The 23,285-nt window shown below is 48.4% G+C and overlaps 1 protein-coding gene across 3 annotated transcripts in view; it reads left to right on the top strand.

Annotated features, from left to right (window-relative positions):
• FAM241B (family with sequence similarity 241 member B) overlaps positions 1 to 23,285 on the top strand; it is a 56,623-nt gene that overhangs the window by 29,143 nt on the left and 4,195 nt on the right. Inside the window, exons 1-3 of one of the 3 annotated variants that reach the window (XM_012537115.3) lie at positions 18,462 to 18,581; positions 19,723 to 19,872; positions 20,589 to 20,880. In XM_012537115.3, the coding sequence (XP_012392569.1) occupies positions 19,780 to 19,872; positions 20,589 to 20,858 (363 nt within the window). In that variant the 5' untranslated portion in view covers positions 18,462 to 18,581; positions 19,723 to 19,779 and the 3' untranslated portion in view covers positions 20,859 to 20,880. Of the gene's footprint in view, positions 1 to 18,461; positions 18,582 to 19,722; positions 19,873 to 20,588; positions 21,385 to 23,285 lie in introns of those variants that run through there. The other 2 variants (XM_004280790.4, XM_049697329.1) reach the window with 2 other exon arrangements.

Consider the following 23,285-nt stretch of genomic DNA (forward strand, 5'->3'; position numbering starts at 1 on the left):
CTGGCAGTGGCGGGCTGCACAGGCTCCCCGGAAGGGCGTGTGGCTAGTGACCTGTGTTCGCACACAGGCCTCCTGGTGGCGGCAGCAGCGGCCTTAGCGTCTCATGTCTGTCTGTGGGGTCCGCACTTTTAGCCGCGGCTCGCGCCCGTCCCTGGAGGTCTCTCAAGCAGCGTTCTTAATCCCCTCTCCTCGTGCACCAGGAAACAAAGAGGGACGTAAAAGTCTCTTGCCTCTTCGGCAGGTCCAGACTTTTCCCCGGACTCTCTCCCGGCTAGCCGCGGTGCACTAACGCCCTACAGGCTGTGTTCACGCCGCCAACCTCAGTCCTCTCCCGGCGCTCCGACAAAAGCCGGAGCCTCAGCTCGCAGCCCCGCCCGCCCCGGCGGGTGAGCAGACAAGCCTCTCGGCTGGTGAGTGCCGGTAGGCCCGATCCTCTGCGCTGGAATCTGTCCGCTTTGCCCTCCGCACCCCTGTTGCTGCGCTCTCCTCCGCGGCTCCCAAGCTCCCCCACTCCGCCTCCCGAAGTCTCCACCCGCGAAGGGGCTTCCTAGTGTGTGGACACTTTTCCTCCTTCACAGCTCTCTCCCGCTGGTGCAGGACCCGTCCCTATCCTTTTGTCTCTGTTTAGTGTTTTCTTTTGTCCTAACCAGGTACGTGGGGGGTTCCTTGCCTTTTGGGAGGTCTGAGGTCTTCTGCCAGCGTTCAGTAGGTGCTCCGTAGGAGTTGTTCCACGCGTAGATGTATTTCTGGTTTATCTGTGGGGAGGAGGGTGATCTCCACGTCTTACTCTTCCGCCATCTTCCCGGAAGTCCCCGCATATGTCTTTTTGAATTAGTGTTTTGTCTTCTTTGGGTAAATACCCCAAAGTTAAATTGCTGGATCGTATTGCAATTTGATTTTTAATTCTTTGAGGAACCTCCATACTGTTTTCATAGTGGCTGCACCAATTTACAGTCCCCACCAATAGTGCATGGGGGTTTCCTTTTCTTCACATCCTTACCAACACTTGTTATTTGTTGTCTTTTTGATGATAGCCATTCTGACAGGTCTGAGGTGATATTTCGTTATGGTTTTTTTTTTTTTTTCTTGTGGTACATGGGCGTCTCACTGTTGTGACCTCTCCTGCTGTGGAGCACAGGCTCCAGATGCGCAGGCTCAGTGGCCATGGCTCACAGGCCTAGCCGCTCCGTGGCCTGTGGGATCTTCCCGGACCGGGGCATGAACCTGTGTCCCCTGCATCGGCAGGCAGACTCTCAACCACTGCGCCACCAGGGAAGCCCTCGTTGTGGTTTTGATTTGCATTTCCCTTATGATTAGTGTTGTGGGGCATCTTTCATGTGTCTCTTGGCCATCTGTATGTCTTCTTTGGCAGACATAGTGTACATTCTAAATCAACAATCTATATGGTGCTGTATACTCAGTAGGGTAGAACACACAAGTCCCGGAATCAATAGAGTGGAGGCAGGAGTAGCCCCACTCTCTATCACACTCAATGACCCTTTTGGGGAATTTAGCTCTCTGCCTCCACCATTTTGGGTGTGCAGACCCTAGAAACCCAAAGGGAGAGTGCTCCAACAGGAGATAGAACATGAGTGCATGGAACTACAAGTTTAGGTTGCAGCCTTGGCATATCAAGCTCCTTGAAGCAGGAAGGTGAGTCATCATCTTGGCAGGAGTAGTTGATTTCAATCCCCAGAATGATGTAAACAACTGATGCAAAGTGGAGGCGGGGAGTAATATGTTCATTACCCAGATGATCTACTTGGATGAATCTTGGTGAAAGACGGACAAGTGTAGCAGCCACAACCTGAGTAGGGCATGGTGATAGGGGCTCAGACCTCTCAGGGATGAGGGTCATGCCATCAGGTAAACCACTGAGCCCAGCAGAGATAATATCTATGGGGGAAGGAAATCTAGAATGGATTGAAAATGAGGGGGATTATGTGTATCAGTTGTAGCCCAAGATCAGATACATAGCAGGTATTGTTTTCTTCTAGCTGATGCCTTCATTTTCTGAGTTATCCCCCAGTAAATAAACCGTCCCATAATTCTAGAGAAGTTGCACCCTGAACTTATCTAAAGAAATTAATCTGAGATCTGAGCAGCACAAGGGGTGGATTGTAGTGGATGCTACAGTGATGCTCTATCCAGTTTGCTCTTTAGCAATAAAGGATTTACTCTTTTAGATGCTAGAAGTGCCTTTGGCTGTTAACCCTCCTCAGAGATTGCCTCAGGTCAATGTAGTTGCCATGGCCAAGGTCATGTTTCCTTCTTGCACAGCCTGCATCTGATGACTGGTCAAAGTGGGGTATAGATATCCATCCCCATCACCCCAACTTGGGATAACCTTAAGGACCATCCCAGCTTCAGAGCTTTCTTGGGTAGAATGAGACCTTTGTTGAGAACATATCTCAGCCTAACTTCACCCTCTTCCCAGTCAGGCTTTCTTCCTTTCCTGTCCCCTCCACAGGTTTGGTCCTAAGAGAACTCTCCCATAAACTCCCTGCACAGTAATCTCCACGTCAGAGTCTGTTGCCTGGGGAAGCTGACTTGAGACATCGCTTTGCAGAGTTAGTGTTTTGGAGATAATAATAGAACCACTGAACTTTTAGAGGTGGAAGGGATGTAAGGATAATCTAGTAATACCTCAACCACTTCATCTTTTAAATGAAGACCCCAAAGTTCAAGAGTAGTCTTGCCCAGAGTTAGTTGCTGGATCTAATCACTCCCAGGTTGTCTAAGGATTGGCTTCCTGACTTGACCTATTATGACTCCTTTGAAATCTTGGTTTGACACAAGGGCCAGCAAACTATAGCCAGCCACCTGTTTTTGTAAATAAAGTTTTGTTGAACACAGCTATGCTCATTGATTTAGGTGCTACAACAGCAGAGTTCAATAGTCACAACAGAGACTTTATGGCCCACAGTGCCTAAAACATTTACTAACTGGCCCTTTACAAGAAAGTTTGCTGACATGTTTTAACAGATGAATCAGTCAAGGTCCAGTGAGAAAAAGAGAAAGTACTCTAGGTACTTCAGCTGAGGGAATTTAATATAGGAAATTGGTCAAGCAGGTGTTGGAAGCAAAAATTACCTGAAGGTGAAAAAGCAAAAAGTTTATGCCAAGGGAACACAGAGTAATAACTGCAGGAAGCAGCTACTATCTCTAGGAATGGGGGTTAGAATCTACAAGTTCAGAGCAGGGTTTCCTTGAAGCCAGAGCTCAGAGCTCTGAGGAGGGGCGTTGGCTGGTGCTGCTACTGCTGGCTAAGGAGGAGTGACGAGACTGGTGCTGAGATTGCCAAAGGAAGCTGGAAGTTTCTTGCCTAGAATCAGTTTCCACTGTCAGGGCCATTGTTGGGGCCATGCTGATAGGAAACTCCAGCAAATAGGAGAAGCAAGTCCCTTCTCACCTCTTCTTGTCTGCCAGTCTCCCTCTAGTGACCCCTGTGGTCAAACCTTACAGGAAGCTGGCAGGTAAAGCAGGTATGTAGTTTGCACACTCAGTTCCAGCACAGCAGAGCAGAGTATAGAAGGAGCTGAGAAATAGAAACACAGTGACCTGCCCCATAGACCAGGATAATGTTAGAGCTGCTAGTTAGCTTCTGTCTCAAGTTCTCCCCAGGCCTGGCAGAAGGAGTAGGGTAGCAACAGAAATAGTCCTATGCCCCATAGACTTGCCCTGCTTGGGCCCTACAGGTCCTCTCCTATTTGTGGGCAAGTCACAGGGAAAATGGTCAGATTAATGGGTCTGAGTCAAAGATGTGCTCTAGGGACTGTTGGGATAAGCCTATGTCCCAATAAAGAAACATTCTTTTCTGTCTGAGGATAAGCCTTGCCAGATACATCTGCTTCCTTTGCAGCTCAAATTAGTATTATGAGTCTCATTAGCTCTGATTCATATCTGACTGGGGTTGTATGTCCATCTCTGACCCAGTTATTAGAAATGAGATGCTCTGACTGGCTTAGCCTGGGCCACATGCTCCATCCCTGGAATACTGGGTATGAGGATGGGGAGGGGAAATGAGGGGTCCATTTCATCTGAATCAAATGGACTCAGAATGGGAAGGAAGAGTTCCCCCGTAGTCAAGCCACTGTAGTGTTACCAGAAGGAATGGTCAGTGTCCTATTAGAGTGTGAACAGAGTGTGGTGAGAACACAGAGGGGCCAGAGATGATTTGTCTCCAGGCTGGGAAGACAACTCAAATCATAAGTTCTACTGGCAACATGGGGGTTATTACAGGACTTGGCCAGAAAATCCAGATGAGCCTGGCTGACCCAGAGTTCAGACAGAATCACATGGTAGCGTGGCTTATTGGGTGATCTCAGTGTCAGGCAAGAAGGAGGGGGCATGGGGTGGGGTGGGGCTAGGTTGCCAAGCATATCAGACTTGGGGTCACTTGGTGACTCAATAGATGGCTATGTGAAAAGGGGTTATAGGAGGAGGAAGAGGTCCATACTAGCAGCAGGAGGCCCTCCAGAGCCAAGATAGAAAGACGATATGGCCGGACTACCACGAGCTGCCCTAGCCGTGCAGGGCCAAGCCCGCCCTCTTCTGCCATGAGATACGGCGATTTCCCAGCAGGCGGCAGCATCTCTGGAATAGTCCCTGCTTTCCCTGAGATCCCCTCTTTGCTATTCCCTGGCTCTGCTCTAAGTTGCAAGGAGCTGACCTTGGGTTATGTTTCCTAGGCTGTGGTTTCCGCCTGGGATCAGCCAGTAGGAGACACTGGTGGGAGATGAAAGGGTGGGAAGAAGAGAAACCAGGCTATTTCTCACCTTTCCTGTCTATCTAAGGCAGCATCTCCAGCAGCAAATTTACCAGCTAAGTTTTTTTTTACTTCTCTTCCATGGCTCTGGTCTTTCGCCACCATGTATGATGTTATTGGGAGGTTTTTCATAGATGGCCTTTATCAGGTTGAGGAAGTTCTTTTCTATTCCTAGCTCACTTAGACTTTAAATCATGAATGGCTGTTGAACTTTGTCAAATGCTTTTTGCCCATCTATCAAGGTGATTTTGTACTTTTTGTCATTCTTTAATGTGATGAATTTTATTAATTGATTTTTTAAAATGTTAAACCAGCCTTGCAGTGCTGAGATAAAATTTACTTGGTCATGATGTATTATCCTTTTCATACATTACTGTAATAGATTTGCTAATGTTTTGTTAAGGACTTTTACCTCTGTGCTCAGGAAGGATATTGGTCTGTAATTTTCTTGTACGTTTTTTCAGTTTTGTTTTCAGAGTTTTTCTGCCCACATGAAAATGGACAGAATGAATTGACAGGCTGTGCCAGTTATCAGTCTATTGCCTATCAACTCCAAATCCATTCTTCTTTGCCTGCTCTGTGATCAAGGAGATGGTCATGTAAATATTTCACCTTGGTCAGCAGGCACCACGTTAAGTCAGTAGAAGATGCTCGAGGGACACTGGAGGAGAGAAGGATTTTCTCTTCTTCTTGTAGCATGAGCTCCCAGTGCTTAGGTAGATCAGCATGGTGGCTCCCCCACCTCCCTGATCCTGCAGCACGTGGCAGCCAGCAGCCTTCCTGGGTACCTCCTCAGGTGGCGGTGGAGTGGTGCTGGTGAGATACTTCCCCATAAATGGCCACCCCAACAACTTTGTAGCAGGTTCCAAGGCACAGCACCTCACTGTGGATGACTTCCCTCTGCACCTCAGAGGACAGGTTTCCATCAAGTCACATGGTACCTCGGGCACCTTAGCCCTCTCCACTGTCCAATGTGCTGTGCCATGTCCTCTTCAGTGAAGTCTGGATCTCAGCCCAGGGAGGGGGATATTTATGATTGCCCTAGCTCAGCCCCTAGGAATAGCGGCTACTCATTATGTTCGCTATTCCAGTATTCTTTAGGGTTCTCTTGCACTCTCACTAGACAATTTCCCCTTTTTCCCCCCAATCTCCTGATAATATTTCTTTATATTAAACTTCAAATTACCATTTGAATTACCATGTAGTTTCTGTCTCCTGGTTGGACCCTGAATGATACAGAAGTGCTCCTTCCTCTTGTATTTTCCAAAAGAGTGTCTAAGATCGATATTATTTCATTTTTAAAATTTGTTCACAGTATTTTCTCATTATTCTTTTAAAGTCTGTAGGATCTGTAGCGATACCATCCATTTCATTCCTGATACTGGTATTTTGTACTCTCTCCTTCTTCTTGATAAGTCTAGCTAGGGGTTTATCAACTTTATTAATCTTTCCAAAGAACAGACTTTTGTCTTTACTTTCTCCTTTATTTATCTCTTTCCATTCATTGAATTCTGCCCTTAATTATTATTTTATCTTCTGTTAACTTAGGGTTGAATTTCTTCTATTTACTTCTTTTTCTAGCTTCTTAATGTGGAAACCTAGATAACTGATAATTTTATAATATAGATGGTATAGATGGCATAAATGCATTTACCTCTAATGTAATTATTAATGTGGTTGGGTATAAGTGTATCATCTTGCTACTTGTCTTTCATTTGTTCCTTCACCTTTTTGTTCCTCTATTTTTCCTTTTCTGCCTTCTTTTGGGTCAATCAAATGTTTTTTAGTGTTCTAACTCATTTGTTCTATTGGCCTCTTAATTCTATACCTTTTCACTACTTTTATTATTTCCTTCCAAAAGTACGATGCCATTTACCTGTCCTCTCCATCCTTTGTGCTATGTTTGTCATATATTTTCCTTCTACATAAGTTATAAACCTATCTTACATGATTATCATTTTTGCTTTAAACAGTCTTTTATTTTATTTTATTTATTATTATTTTTTTTGCGGTATGCGGGCCTCTCACAGTTGTGGCCTCTCCCGTTGCGGAGCACAGGCTCCGGACGCGCAGGCTCAGCGGCCATGACTCACGGGCCCAGCCACTCCGTGGCATGTGGGATCTTTCTGGACTGGGGCACGAACCTGTGTCCCCTGCATCGGCAGGTGGACTGTCAACCACTGAGCCACCAGGGAAGCCCCAGTCTATTTTATTTTAAAGAAATCCCAAGAATAAAAGATAATATAGCCTTTTATATTTACCTACTTATTTACCATTTTTGGCGCTCTTCATTTCTTCCTGTACATTAGTTATCATTAGGTATCATTTCCCTTCAGCTTGAAGAACCTCCTTCAGCATTTCTCATAACCCAGGTCACTGGAGACAAATTATCCCTGATTTCATCTATCTGATAATGTCTTCATTTTACACTCAACTTGAAGGATGTTTTTGGTGGCTTTAGGATTTTTTGGTTGGCATTTTATTTTTCTGTTTCAGCACTCTAATGATGTCATTTCATTGTCTTTTGGTGTCCATTTTTTTTCTGATGAAAAGTCACATGACTTTTCATTCATATCATTGATTCTCTATACATAATATGTCTTCTCTAATTGCTTTCAGGATTTTCACTTTATCTCTGGTTTTCACTTTATCTCTGGTTTGACTATGATGTGCCTAGGTGTGTTTTTCTTTGTATTTACCCTACTTGGAGTTTGCTGAGCTCTTTGGATCTGCAAGTCAATGTTCTTCATCAGATTTGGGAAATTTTTGGTTGTTATTTCCTCAAATTGTTTTTCTGTCTCGATTTTACTCTCTTCTCCTGGGACTTTAATTATATGCACGTTAAATGACTTGTTATTGTCTTGCAAGTCTCTGAGATTTTGTTTAAATTTTTCCAGTATTTTTTCCCTCTGTTCTTTAGATTGACTTATTTCCCTGATGTTTTCTGCTGCCGTCTCCATTCTTATCACATCATAGCAAAAGTACATGACATTAGCAGCATGGTTTATCACTGATAGTATTAATCACGATCATTTGGGTGAGATAGTGTTTGTCAGATTTCTCTGCTGTAATTCCTTTTTTCCTTTCCATACTATAATTTTTGGAAGCAAGTCACTAAGTGCTGTCCACACTTATGATACGGAGAATTAACTTCCCATTTCTGGAGGAGTAAATATTTACATAAATTATTTGGAGTTCTTCTGTGTGGGAAATTTGTCTTTTCTTACTATTCATTTATTTATTCAATCATTTATTTATATCAGTATGGACTCAGAGCTGGCAGGATAGGGTATACTGTCAGACCAGGTCTGGTCCACATGGCCACCTTTGGACCTGGGAGTGGGATTAGCTCCAGCTGAACTAAATGGACCAACAGTGGAGAAGGGCCCATTCACTCAGGAGAAACTGGCCTGCTGATATCAGAAGAAGGGAGAACACATGCTGGGCCGGCTAAAGCAACAGGTGACCTTTCAAAGATCTTTTACAGGCAAAATAGCCAAAGCGTCCAGGATACAGTTGAAAATCACAACCCAGGGCTCTAAGAAAGCCCTAAACACAATTTATGTCAGACTCTGGAGAAGAACAGGAATATGGGCTCATGGCATAAAGAGCTACAAGCAAAGAATGTGTGTGTAGTAACTTTACACTGGTGATCTTAAGCTTTAAAGTACATCAATGTGATTATGACGTGTGACAAACACAGCAGCTTTCCCTGTGTGATCAATTGCCTAAAAGACAAAAAAAGGGCTCATAGAAACAGAACATTACATTATCATCATATATTAACCTGAAACTGAAAATTCATCTTTGCAATAAAGATATTGAGCTTCATCAAGAGTAATTTAGTAATTTTTAAGTTAAGCATCTGTCTTAGTCAGTTTGGGCTTTTATAACAAAAACACCATAGATTGGATGGCTTAAAGAACAAATATTTATTTCTCACAGTTCTGGAGACTGGAAGTCTGAGGTCAGGGTGCCAACATGGTTGGGTTTTACTTTCAGCAAAATCTAATTTCCAATCCTGTCTCCTTCTCCCATTATTGGAAACCATTTTTATTAGTTTTTGGTTTATCCTTCCATGTTAAATATATAAGGAAATTAATTTATTTATGTATGTATGTATGTATGTATTTAGTTGTTTGCGTTTGTATTTTCCCTTTTCTTAGATAAAAGACACCACTCTATACATTGTTCTGTACCTTGCCTTTTTCACTTGGCAACTATCACTCCATAGTTGTGTATCTGTAACTGGATTTTGAATGAGCTAGACTTGCTAGGATGCAAATAGAAAGCAGCTATATATATCATTTCTCCCCAGCCCTTTTAAACTGGCTTTCCCATCTTATTCTTCTTTGCTCCTGGGTGAGATCTCTGGCTGTTTTCAGGGCTTTCCCAATCACTAACAGGTAATGAATAGCATCTTTTTCCAAATCTTAGAATGTCCAGTCCAGTGTACTGTAAGAACTCCAACTTTATTTAGGGCTTCTCGCCTCCCTCAGCCTAGACCTATAGCAGACTGGGAGCCCTGCAGGGGGACATGTGAGCTTATGGGGGGTGTGATCAACTTCTCTCTTCCTTCTCCTGCCCACCTCCCTAGCTGCTGGTTTCTACCCCAAAGTGGGAAGAATCAGGAAAGTTCTTGCCTGACTGCTATAGTTGTCACCTGGTGCTGCTGCTCTGTGGCTGTGGTTCTTTCCAAATGCTCATCATCTCACTCTAGAAGTAGCTTCCTGGGTTCTTCGCAGACCATCTCTCTCACTAAGGATTTCTCACCTATAGCTCCCTTGGCACAGACATTGTCTCCATTTGCTGTTTCTGTATATGACCTCTCTCTGCCCCTTGGTTTCTGGGGGGTCACCTAGTCCCTTCACACTCTCAAGGTGACCCAGCCTGGCTTCCTTCTTCAGATTCCACATATGACCCAGAGGAACTCACGGATTCTTTGCCTGCCCACTTTCTGCTTTTCTCCCCTCAGCTATCCCAGGGCAGCCGCAACCTGGCTTTTTTCTTTAGACTTTTCAGATGTGAGTTGGACACCAGTTCCTGCATCCTTCAAACTCCAAGGAGCACATGTCAAACTCTACATGGTTTTCCTGAGGTCCCTTAACTTGGCTTGACGTCCCAGAATGTAGAGGAAATGCTTAGCATGCTTACAAGTCTCTTAAAAATTCTTCACAGTCCACTTCCATATCTTCAGAAATTTCTTTGTCTTTGTTTTTTACTGTCTGTTTCCTCACTCTGCTCTGAGTGTCCTCCTGGGCTTGTGTCAGGGCTGCAGGAGGGGAAGGTCACATGTGTGATGATGGGTTGCTGATGACAGTAAACCTGCACAAGGCACGATGTGCTAAGGGCTCGACAAGGCTCATCCTCATTAATTTCCATTGCAAACACAGAGGATGGGAATTATCACCCCATTTTACAGATAAGAAAACAGGTTCAGAGAGCTTAAGTCACTCCCTCGAGGCGACCCAGTTGACAAGCAGCAGAGTGAGCATTCAGATGGAAGCTTGACTCTGAGTTCAGCCCTTCACCCTTGGGCTGTCTGGCTGCTGGGACCAGGTGGGGGGAATGGGGATAGGTCGGGGGTGGGTGAGTGGGATGGGTCCTGCTCGTGGGCGTGGCAGGTACTGGTGACTGTCTGCTGTCCTAGACAGCCTCACCTGAATGGCACACTTTGGGAAACTGAGTCCCACAGAGGGTCACAGCCTGCTCGGGTGCCATAGCTCTGTCCTACCCCACGGGCATTTCCCCACACTGGGGTGAGGGCTCTGCTACCCTTTCTGGTTGTTTTATTTCCTGTTCTGGAAATAGTGGAAGGTGACTCTGGGAGACACTGTCGGTTCTTGTAGGGCTTAGGGATGGTCCCCCTCAATTCCCCCCCTGCTGGCTCCCCTCCCCGGCAGGCCATAGGGCCCAGCACCATTGAAATTTCAGTCCCAAACCTCAGCCAGGCCCTGAACATATGTTCTACCCTGAAAGGAACAATGGGCTTAATTAAGACCCCACAAAAAGCGCTTGGCTGGGCTGGCCTCATTCTCTGCTTTTGGTTCCTTTTTTGCTCACCCCACCCCCGCACTTCTGTTTCTGCTGCTCCTTCTGTGGAAGGGATGAAAGGCGTCCAGGACCCTCCCGGCTCCTCTACTCTCCCTGCTCATCTTTTCTCACAGTCTGACCTCTCTCTGCTCTTCTGAGCCCTGGAGTAGAAGAGGCCGCTGGTTCTGGTGCCAGACTGCCCGAAGCCCCCATGCCCAGCCCAGCTGCGGAAGCAGGAGGCCAGTGAGGGCCTGCCTGGCTTCCAGTCCCTGAAGGGGTGCCCCAAGCCGGGACCCTCTGGATAACCCCTCGGCTCAGCCTGGCCTGGGCCAGCAATCTGGTCTGGATTTTATTGGGTGGTGGCCTCATTGCCTCTAAGGTGGAGCTCCAGTTCTTGGGCCCAAGACCACGGGCCTGTGAAGGCTTATTGATGGGCCCAAGAGCACAGGTCCTCGAGGAATTTTTAGGTTGAATGAATGTACAACTTTTTACTTATTTAACAAAGCTCATGCCCAGTTTACTGCACGCCTGAGAGCTATTAATCTTCACATTAGGTAGTATTATTATCCTTATTTTTACAGATGAGACAGCTGAGGCACAGAGAGGTTAGGCAAACTGCACAAGGTCACACAGCAAGTAGGTAGCAAAGCCAGAGAATTCAAATCCAAGTCAACTGAACACAGAGGCCATATGCTTAATCCATACCTAGGCAGCCTCTAATGAAAGAATAGACCCATTTGACCACGACTTGGATAGACTGACTCCTTCCTCAGTTCTGTCCCCCCCACTTCCCTGTGCAGTTTAACAAATTATTATAAAGTGAATGTTCATGAAACTACCAACCAGGTCAAGAAGTTGAACATTGTCAGCCCCTTATAGCCTCCGCTGCCTACCATGTGCATACCCCTTGCCATGCACAATTCCTCTCTCTCCCCTAGAGCTAACCACTAAATTTTGGTAATGATTTATTTGCTTTTCTTTATACTTTTATCACCCAAGTATGCATCCCTAAATAGTATACTTCAATTTTACCTTCTTTTGATTTTTATATAAATGAAACCATGCAGTAAGGTTCATTTTGCTTCTGGCTTCTTTTGTTCACTATTGTATGTTTTTCTTTTAGCATGGTTTATGTAGTTTTAAAGATAGGGCTACAGTGGTATAGTCAGATGACCTGGAAAGGCTCGTCAGCGCTGTAGGAGGCTGTGGGGCAGTCAAGGCCCTCTCCTCAGGCAGCCTGGGGAGTTTGTAAGTCAGGGCAGTTTGTTAAATCGGAGGAGCTGGAGAAGGATTACGGATCCCTTAGCCCCGGGTGAGCAGCTCTTTTCTGGGTTGCACAGCCATTCTTTATCTTCCTTCTGGGTGTGTGATAAGTATCTTTAATGTACCTTCGCAAATTTTCTTGGTTTGACCCCTTTCTCCAGTGATTGCTTTAGTACCCATTCCATGCTGGCTTTGACCAGTTTTCTGCAGGTGAAACCTGAAGGTCTCTCCTCAGGCTTGTGCTGCTGCGGGTCTTGATGTCAGCCCTTGATTTCACTGTTGGTGGGTGCCTCTCTGACTCCCCAGCATGGATTGCCCATGCATAGAACATGCTAAACAAAAATATGGGTAAATAAAATAGGCTTTCCTTCTCCTCTTAAGTTTTCTAAATTATGTTTGACCCTTGAAACTAAAATGATAACACTGTCTGATGTGGTTCTAAATATATGTAGAGTAAATGTTTAAGACAATTACATTATAATTGGGAGGGTAAATGGATATAAAAGAAAGTAGGTTCTTATATTTCACTCAAACTAGTAAAATGATGTCACCAGAAGACTGATGAGTTATGTATATGTAATATGATATTTAGAGTAACCACCAAATAAGATATATAAAGAGATATAATAAAAAGTACTATAGATAGGGACATCCTTGGCTGCTCAGTGGTTAGGACTCTGCCATTCCACTGCAGGGGGCACGGGTTCAATCCCTTGTTGGGGAACTAAGATCCCACATGCTGCGCAGTACGGCCAAAAATAAATAACTAATAAAAATTTAAAAAAATAAAAAATTCATTGAACTAAGTGAAAATGAAAACACAACATATCAAAATTTATGGTGCACAGATGAAAAGTGCTGACAGGGAAATTTATAGCAGTAAATGTTTACCGTAGAAAATAGGAAAAGTCTCAAACAAATAATCTAAGCTTCTACCTCAAGAGCTTAGAAAAAGAAGAGCAAAATAAACCCAAAACAAGCAGAAGGAAAGAAATAATAAAGAGCAGAAATCAATGAGATGGAAAACAAAAAAAAACAATAGAGAAAATAAAACTAAAGCTGTTTCTTTGAACAGAACAGTAAAATTGACAAATCTCTAGCAAGAATGAAAGAAAAAAAGAGAGATGACACAAATACCAGTATCAGGAAGGAAGAATGGGATATCACTGCAGACCCTGCAGACGCTAAAAAGATAATAAGGAAACACCACAAACAACTCTATAAACAAATTCGACAACTTCGACAAAATGCACCAGTTTCTCCAAAAGCACCTTCCAGCCTCAGCCAACCTCAAGAGGAACTCTGGAGCTGAAATGGCTCATGGATACCTCCTACCTCCATCAGTCATTGAATGTGGGCAGCCTCTGGAAGGGCTTGACCTTGGGTGAAGTGTCTCTGTGGTGAAGCAATCTGTGAAGGGGCTGATGGCTGAAGGCTGCCCTGATGGCCTCCCAGAAATTAGGGCAACAAATCCTTCCTTGGAGGGGGTCTGGCCAGCAATCCTCATGTCTCCCACAGTCCACTCCTTGTACCACTCAGATCTCCTTTCTAAGGATTCTGGTGGGTCTTTCTGAGAAATACTAGTGGGACAAACTATAGTCCCCTGTGTTGTAGCTGCAAATGGTCCGTCCACTACCCCTCGGCTAGCACCTCTTTTGGTTTTAGTGGCTCACCTGGTGGCATGACCCAGACCCTTGTCCCTGAGGGCTCTGGGCTCCTGGTCACATGCCCTTCTCAGGACAGAGTTGCTGCACCTGCCCTTTACCATTACATTTGGGTAAAGGAGAACCCAGAGACATCCAAGTGGATCACCTGGGTGCCAAACATGGTCTGCCTGTCCTCATTTTGTAAGAGCAGCCCTACCTCCCCTGGTGATCAGGACCAGTTTCTCCTGCCAGGACAGTGACTCCTCTTCATGCCTGCGAGTCTCCAGAAATAGGAACTCAAAGTACTCAGGCTGGGCTTCCCTGGTGGTGCAGTGGTTGAGAGTCCGCCTGCCGATACAGGGGATGTGGGTTCGTGCCCCGGTCCGGGAAGATCCCACGTGCCGCGGAGCAGCTGGGCCCGTGAGCCATGGCCGCTGAGCCTGCGCGTCCGGAGCCTGTGCTCTGCAACGGGAGAGGCCACAACAGTGAGAGGCCCATGTACCGCAAAAAAAAAAAAAAAAAAAAAAGTACTCAGGCTGCACTCTTAGCTTGACAGGACTCTTGCTGTGTTCTCTGGTTCCAGTTACTGCTGCTTCCACCCCTTGGTTCCTGAATCCATTTCTAATTAGAGACACAACAGCTTGTAAAGGTCTTTGATTCAAGGTATTGAATGCATACTTGAGAATGACACCCCATCCTTGCAGAGTACTGCCTCTGAGCTGGCATTTGCCTGTGCCTTCAGTGGGCTGTTGTAGTGTTCTACCAGGCCAGTAGCCTCTTTTTTTTTTTTAAATATTTTTTTTGTGTGTGTGTGTGGACCAATTTTAAAGTCTTTATTGAATTTGTAACAATATTGCTTCTGTTTTATGTTTTGGTTTTTTGGCCCCAAGGCATGTGGGATCTTAGCTCCCTGACCAGGGATCAAACCCTCACCCCCTGCATTGGAAGGCGAAGTCTTAAACACTGGACTGCCAGGGAAGTCCCTCAGGCCAGTAGCTTCTCGCTGGTGACATATGTGATATAACCAGTGAATCCCATGGTCATGAGCACGATCCTGCGCCTGTTTTGCTGTAAAATGGGACCACTGGTCTAATGCAATGTTATAGGGGATCCCATACTAGTAGATTAAACACTCTGTAAGATGTATGGTGCTAGTTGAGGCCCTCCAGGCAGGAAGGGCACACACACCTGGAGTGTGTGTCCATTCCTGCCAGAAGGAATCTCCGGCCCTGCCAGGCTGGGAGGGGCCCAGTGAAATCAACTTGCCATCAACTAGCCGGAGGGTCTCCTTAAGAATTGGAGCTATATTGGGGGCTCAGGGTTGGTCTTTATTGTTGGCATTTGGATATTCAAAGGAGGCAAGTGACTGTAATTATGATGATGTACCTTGGGCAATGTTCCCCGTCTGGGGCTTGGGCTATTATACAAGTTAATCTTTGTTAGCAAAGTGGAATTTGCTGCTTTGTATCCGAAGAGGCTTTAAGTTTGAGGGGCATCTACCACAGTGTTTTAAAAATGACTACACATCAGCGTTCACAACCTTGAGTGCCTATTCAGTCACCTGGAATGGAGGTGCCTAGGCTTTACCTCCTAGAAGTTCTGATTCAATTGGTTTGGGCACCCGTGGTTTATGAAAGTTCCCTTTGGTGATTCTAATGTGCAACCAGGGTTGAGAACCATTGTATTAGTGGATAGAGAAATCGAGTGAGGTCTCGATTGGCATTTTCTTCCCTTACAAAATAGAAAATGTCGCCGTATAGCTAATATAGAAAGGATAATATTGTTTTGAAACTTCTTTTTCGTGTGTGTGTGGGGAGGGGCTACTAGGTTGTGATGTAAGATGTATTGCCATCAAAAGAGCTTGAAAAGCCCCTGGTCCAAAGTAGTGCTTGTCAAACTTCAGTGTATGTAAGAGTAACCCTGCAAAGACCAGGAAAACCAAAAGCACATTTTTACCGGGCACCTTCTGGGAGTAAGACATGACCTGGGGCCAGTCTTGTGCCAATGGCATTGGATGGGAGAGCACAAAGTAAAGAGGCAGCAGAGATGGGACAACGCTGGGGGAGGCTGTTTGGTGGTGGCTAGATACAGAGCCTACAGTGCAGAGCTGGGGGGATCCTGGCTCTGCCACTGACCGCGGGATGGTCACCCAGAGTCCCTCTGAGTCTCTTTATTAGCAAAAGGGGAACGATAGCCTACACCTTTCCTATTTCAAAATCCAAAAAGGATGATGTGGTTTCTGGAAAAGCACTTTGGAAGTGGTAAGGACTCTGTACACATAGAGGTTATCATTACTACATGGAACAATCAGAACTGAAGTTTATATTGTTGGCATTAAAATTTGGGGATGGGGTGGGATTTAGATTGGGTGGGGAGGGCCTTTGGGCAGATAGTCAGGCCCAAGCAAAGCAGGACTACGGGTGATGTACTTCAGGGAGAGTGAAGAGACCCTGGCAGGCGGAGCTGAGGGAGGGAGTTGGTAAGAGTGTACTGGGGCCAGATTTGGAGGGCTGTTGGAGCCTGCCAACGAGTGGGTCTTATTGGAGCAGACAATAGGGAACCATTGCAGGTTGCTGAGTAGGGGAGACATCTGAAGGAAGTGGAGAGGTAGGAAAAGTGATTCACAGCCTCCTGAAGTTGTTTTAATTGGTAATGATAGGACTTTTCTAAGTGCAGTCAAACACTACTGCCTCCTAAAGCGGTTCTTGACCCCCTCTGGAGGGACTTACTTCCTCCAATGGGCTCTCACGGCTACCTCTGGCTAGACTGTGTCTATTTGGCAGCTGTGGTACCGGCTCAAGCCTTCCTAGAAACTTCTCATTTCCTCCCTGGTTTCCCCAGCCCACAGAGGTCTCTCCCTTCTTGGGGTTCCTGGGTTATGAGCCCCATGTATAGAGCTCAGTTCATGGAAGGTAGTGGTTCTCTGTCCTGGCTGTTCATTAGAATCACCTGGAATTTGTTTTTTTTAAAACCTCTTCCTGCCCAGGTTGTATCCCACATCAATGGCACTGTCACCTCTGGGGTGGGACTCAGGCATTGGCATTGTTTTTAAACATCACAGATAATTTCAATGTGAAGACAGGTTTTTTTTTTTTTTTTTGCGGTACGCAGGCCTCTCACTGTTGTGGCCTCTCCCATTGCGGAGCAGAGGCTCCGGACGCGCAGGCTCAGCGGCCATGGCTCACGGGCCCAGCCGCTCCGCAGCATATGGGATCCTCCTGGACTGGGGCACGAACCCGTGTCCCCCGCATTGGCAGGCGGACTCTCAACCACTGCGCCACCAGGGAAGCCCCTGCAGACAGTTTTGAGATCCACAGACCACCTCTGAAAATTGGGCATCCTGCCTTGGGATTACCCCTTCAATGGATGCACTATACCCACCTGCAGCAAGAGTGTAGGAAGAAAGTATTAGGATTTCAGTTTATATTTATTTGAAATCCTGTTCTTTTCTAATGTAGATGCTTTACAATATAGTACTTAATGTAGTGGAGCAGTAGCAATGACAGTGGCTACTGAGAACATATTGCGGCCTCATCTAAGGCTCTCATCTAAGCACTTTACACTAAGCACTTAGTGCTTCACAAAAACTTAATGAAGTGGGTACTGTTACTATCTGCATTTTACAGATGAAGGAACGGAGGCCAGAGAGGTTGAGTAACTGGCCCATCACACCACCAGAAGGCAGCCGTGCCAGATTCCAACCCAGGCTGGCTCTAGCATCCACCTTTTACCCACAATGCCAATCTGCTCTCATAGCACACATGTATAATTTATAAACAAACAACTAAATAATACACAAATGAGGTACAGATATCAGGGGTCCTGCTCAACATTTTTTACTGATAAGTTTTCATAATCAAATAATTAAACCGTGGTGGCAGAAGATGAGCCCTTGAGGCAAGGTCTAAGTCTCAATCTTTCTGTTCCCCCACCCAGGGGCTAGTGAGCATCTAGGTCTATATATGCTTAATAAATATCTGCTCCCAGAAACATCTACTGCTTGATAATCATAACAAATGGTTATCAACACTTGCCATGTGCCAGAGACTCTTATTCTTAATCTTCACAGCAATCCTGAAGGTAACTGCTATGTTTGGCCCCATTTTGCAGATGAAGAGACTGAGCAGCTCTGGAACTTGCCAGAGTCTGACTCAAGTTGTGGGGTTGCCGAGCTTATTCTCTTCCACTGGTGAACAGGTCCACAGGGAGCAGCTTATGAAGGTGGGCGGGGGTGGGGGGTGAAAACACTGGGAAAGAGGCAGAGGTTTATCGTTCACTCCTTTGCCAGGTGCCCTTCCTTATTTGCCTGACAGGTAAACTCCTACCTACACTTCTTGCCCCAGTTCAAAGGCCACCTCCTCCAGGAAGCCTGCTTTCCTTCACGTTGCAGTTAGTTGCACTTGCCCTGTGGTTCATGTGTTGTCTTCCGCACGGGGAGGTTCCACACTGGAACAGGAGCTGGAGTTTCTTGAGTACAGGGCTGGGTCCTACTGAAGGGGCATCCGCTGAGCGGGCTCAGCAAACTCATACGGGTGGGCTGAGCCTGTGCCACCCAGGCCAGAGGCTCCCCCACCCCGTAGGTTTTTCCTCCTCCTCTTCTTCTCCCTTCTCTTTGCTTTCCTTCTTCCTCCGCACTCGTCTCCTCCCTCCCTGCCCTGTGGTCCACCCGCTCCTATCTTCGTTCTTCTCCCGCCCTCTTTCTCCCGCTCCTTGCGCCGCCCAGGGTCCGGAAGCTGCAGTTCCCCCAGAGGCCTACAGAGGGAGCTGCTGCGCCACCTGCGGGGCCGTACGGCTGCGGCGCGCGCTTCCTGTGAGGTCAGGTGGGAGGAAGCGGCCTGGGAGCCGCGGGGACTGGACGCCGTCGCCCGTAGGTGAGTGTCCGGGCCCTGGGCGCGGGGGAACGAGGGCGCATCCTTCCCCTACCCCGGGCCTGGTCTCGGAGTCGGGCTCCGCGGCCCGGGCAGCGGCCTGTCCCACCGCGGCAGCAAGCCCAGCCCAGCCCCGTTCCCCGCCCCCATCCCCCCTTAGTGTCAGGTTCAGGGCGGGCCCGCCGCACCCTCAGCCCACCCAGCGAGGCGGGATAACAAAGCACAAAAGGACTGCGGAGGACCCTTTGGACACGCTTGGCCTTCTGTAGGGGCCAGCAGGCTTCAAAATGGGGACCCGCCGGCCCAGGCCACGGGCGTGAGAACAAGGGCTCTTAATCTCTTTTGGCGTGTGCGTCACGAGTGCTTTTGAGAATTTAGACGAAAACTGGCTCATCTTCTGAGAAAAATGATGGCCTTTACCCAGATTCGGGAGAGGCGTGGAAAGGCCCCCATCTCCAGCCCGTGGACCCCCTTGTGGTCTGTGAGTGGGGCCTCCGCAGCATCCCTCAAACCGTATTTCGGGAAGGCTGGCCGCGCCCGCCCAGGTGTTACCTGAGAGGTGAGGGACAAGTGAGAGTATGCCCTCTGCAGGAAAGTAGCTCTCCCCGGTCTCCTGCGCGGAGAAGGCCTGAGTCCTTAGCATCTCCCTGGACCGTTTTTTAACGGAAGGGAAATGGAGACACTGGGGATCCTGGTGTCCTGGACTCCCTACTAGGGCCAGAGTTCCTGGCTTCGTGCTCGTTCTCTGCTGCCCATGGATGAATGGTCCCGGGTGAGTGAAGTAAGCCCCTCTGGGTCCCTAGCTGTATCTGCCCCGGAGGAGTGTTGGGAGGTGTAAGTGAGATGAGCCTGGGTGGACTTTCCACAGGGCCTGGGCCCCAGCAAGGGTTGTCATCCCTATTGTTGCTGGAGGTGGTGGTTAATAATAAAACTTTCTTCTCCAAGAATCTTTCTGATAGTTTTCCTAGTGGACTCAAAGTCTGAAAGATTTTTGTTTGGCAAACAACTTGTATTTATTTCTCTCCTTTTTATTAGTCAGACACACTGCCTACTCAGCATGGGTCACCAGTGTGAGCACCCAGAATTGCAGTTTCTCCCACTGAAAGCAAGCATCTCTTTAAGTTTGGTAAATTTTTTCCCTCAGGTGTTTCAAGGTCTGGGGAAAGGTGCAGCCCAGCTGGAACCCATAGCTCCTGGAAGGATGGTTCGGATCTTGGCCAATGGGGAAATTGTGCAGGACGATGACCCCCGTGTGAGGAACACTACCCAACCACGCAGCAGCACCCCTCGACAGGTAGTCGCCCCGCCCCTGTGGAGGGGAGCAGCTGGCCTCCCGTCCTCTGTACCAGTTACTCCTTAGCTCCCAGAAGCTCCCTTTCTGGTGATTAACCTTCTCTAGCCCGAAGTCCTCTTTGCAGAGAGCCAGGCTGAGCAGCATGGGGGTTTAAGACTTGGGGAAAACCCCAATAGATTTGTTGCCCAGCCCCCTGCCTCCCCAGCTCTCCTTTCTCCAGGCAGCCTTCCCAGACTTGAAACCTAAGAGCTCTTTCTCCCTTAACCTGGTCAGCAACCCCCACTGGAGCCAGCATCTTTTAGAGTCTGTTGGATGAGAGGGAAGCTGGAGAGTAAGTGGAGAAGAGGAACCCACGGCCACACAATGATGAGTTTAAAGGAAGGAGTGAGGAGTGTTAAAAATGCCTGCTCAGATGCTGTGCCCTGGGTGTAGTCCCACCCTCCTTGCCCCCTTCCTCTTCTCTGTCCCGGGCAGCTTCTCCCTGACGTGACATAGGGAACCTGGACTGGCATTTTCTGTGCTCTGAGAGCTTGCGACTCAGTGGTTGGGATCCCCATGGGTGGCATGTGAGGATTGCTGAGAAAGGAGGGCATGGCCCTGGGTGGCCGTAGGGGAGAGCAGGGCCCCACCCAGAGGGTTCCCTCCTGCCTCTGGTGCCTCAACTCCAGCGAAGCTCTCTCTGGATTCATTCGTCTCTCTCTGTCTTCACCTTCCAGAGCTTTCTCAATAGGGGCCATGGCACCCCGCTGGGGGGTCCCGGCCCTCGCCAGCAGCAGGCGGGCGCCAGGCTGGGTGCCGCTCAGTCCCCCTTCAGTGACCTCAACCGGCAGCTGTTGAACATGGGCTTCCCCCAGTGGCATCTGGGCAACCACGCCGTGGAGCCGGTGACCTCCATCCTGCTCGTCTTCCTGCTCATGCTGCTTGGTGTGCGTGGACTCCTGCTGGTGGGCCTCGTCTACCTGGTGTCCCACCTGAGCCAGCGGTGACCTCCGGGGGCTGCTGGAGCAGGTGTGTGGGAGAGGGAGCTGCTGGGCCTCGGTGTGAGAGCGGGCACCTGGGGAGGAGCTTCACTGGTGCCTTGAACGTGTGCTCAGAGAGCATGTTTCCATGTTGTGTTAAGCATGAGGCAGAGGGAGCCTCTAGTCCAACGTTCCCAAAGGATCAGGTCATACCCTCATTCCCTGGAGATGCATTTTGGTCGTATCAGGCGTTAAGCACAAAGTCAGAGCGAGAAAGGGATTCCCTTTCCAATTCTCACCCAACCCTTTTATGCCACGAAGAAAGTCTGCTGTGTGCCAATATGTTCTTGTGCGTCTGGAACACGGGCCGACTTCCCCGTTACTAGGGAGCAGGCCTTGAGCTTAGGGCAGGTGGGAAAGGTTTCTAGACTTTTATAGCTCTGTTTTGTTTTAATGGGATATTTTTATTGGCTACCTTTTATTTACGACAGGTGGTACTGGTATTCTCCTTATTGTGGTGGCGTTTTCAATAAAGAAATTTAAGTAAAAGTGAGTCCATGTAAAGACATTCGTAAATAATTGTACAACTGCATGTAGATCTGGAAGACGTGGTGAAAGTGGTTTGGGATTGGGGACCAGGTAGAAGGGGGCATTTGACCTTGGAGGGTGGTTTCTAACCTCTTCCTGATGGGCTCTGAGAGCAGGGGCAGGGGGCCAGGTGAAGCCTGTACTTGGGCCCCTTGACCGATGCCTGGATAACTCTGGCTTACTCTGAGATGTTGGCCTTGTCCGGGGTGGTGTGGGAGAGATTCTCTGACCAGAAGGGCCAATGAGGCTGTGGGGTCAGGACAGCCGGGGTGCTGGCCTCCCCTCCCAGGGTCTCTGACCAGAGGCTGCTCAACCTCGCTCAGTCTCCTGAGGCTCTCATAGCCTCTAACCTCGGCACACTCTCCTTAGAAAGCAGGGGTCTTGGCGCTGACTACTCCGTGCACGCGGGCTGAGGGTGCCCTGCTTTCCGTGAGTGGAGGCCTTGCGTTATGGCTGGTTGAGCCCTGGGTCTGTGTGGAGGCCCTGCTGGGCGGCGGGGTGTGGCATCGGATGGCTGAGGGCTCTGGGCCTACAGTGCTGACCGTTCAAGGTCAGGGAGAGGCTGCGTGAGCTGGAGGGCTTCCCCGGCTCAGGGACCAGATTTCTCACCTCACCTTCCTCTTAAGATCCTTCTGGGTCTGGTGGTTTGGGGGAAGAAGACAGGTTTTAGAGGTGCTTCTTGAAAGCCAGGGCCAGGGCAGCAAACCATCATGGGGTGTATGTGGGGGGAGGATGGGGGAGAGAGATGGAGGTTGATTCCATCCCTCCGGAGAGCCTGCGGTGCTCCGGGGGAACAGAACCCTCTTCCCCCGCCCTTGTGCCCACCGCTGCCCTTGAGGGGGCTGGCGGCCTTTATCATAGACATTCCCGGGGAAGCTTTATACTGTTCAGATAGGACTCCTATCTCAGGATTTTCTGTGTCTTTATTTCTACAGAACAGGGAAGGGAGGGTCTGGCTCCCGGCGGCTCCTCTGGGGCCTGGGCAGGGGAGGTGGTCCCCAGGCCTGGTTGGTATCCCAGCTGTTCCCCGTGGCATCTCCTTCTGCCCAGCACATCCCCCAGCCCCCAGGCTCCTGTGGCTCTAGCCCAGCAGCCGTGGGGGAAGGGATGATCCTCCACAGCACTCCCTCTCCTGACACCCCCCTTCAGTGCATCTCTGTGGCTGGGCTTTCCCTTTCTTTTTGCCTTGCAAAGCTGTGGGACTTTCTGAAGAAATAAATCTTAAGTGGACCCTCAATATATAAAATTCCTTGAAGGAGTATGAATCTGAGTCCACAAATTCAGGGCTGAGAACTGTGTCTTTTTCCATAATTCAGTTTCCATTCCCAAAGCCTGAGGCCTTTGAGGAGAATTGAGGGTGCTTTAGAGAAGGCAGGGCTTTCCTTCCTGCTTCTGACTAGGAGACAGACTGGGGCAGGCCCTGGGGGGCAGGAGGAGCCCTGGGCACCGCCCCAGGGACTTGTTAGCCAGCCTAAGGGAAGCAGCTGGGGGCTCGGACGAAGTGAGTTGTTCAAGAAAGAAGTGCTTTTTGTTGATTGAGCTCGACACCCATGACACAGACCCAACAGAGCTGCGCTGGTTGAAGTGGCCCGGGGCGAGGGCCCAGGGGCCCACCTCTCGACCCTCCTTTCCTCAACCAACCTTCCCTATGCCCCCTCGGGCTCTGGGCAGTTTGCTAAGCAATGCTCTGCCTCACTTCTCAAGGTCCAGGGTCCGAAAGTCTGCCTCGGCAGAAGCAGCGTGCTGAGGGAAGGCGCCTCCTGGGGTTGTGCAGCCTGTGGAGCTGCTATAAGCCGTCTGGGGGCCGCGTCTCTACCTCTTGTGTGAATGCCCTTCAGTGGGCTCTCGCCCGCCTCGCTCAGAAAT

This window comes from Orcinus orca, chromosome 14 (genome assembly GCF_937001465.1).
Source record: "Orcinus orca chromosome 14, mOrcOrc1.1, whole genome shotgun sequence".
In the NCBI taxonomy this organism is placed as follows: domain Eukaryota; kingdom Metazoa; phylum Chordata; class Mammalia; order Artiodactyla; family Delphinidae; genus Orcinus; species Orcinus orca.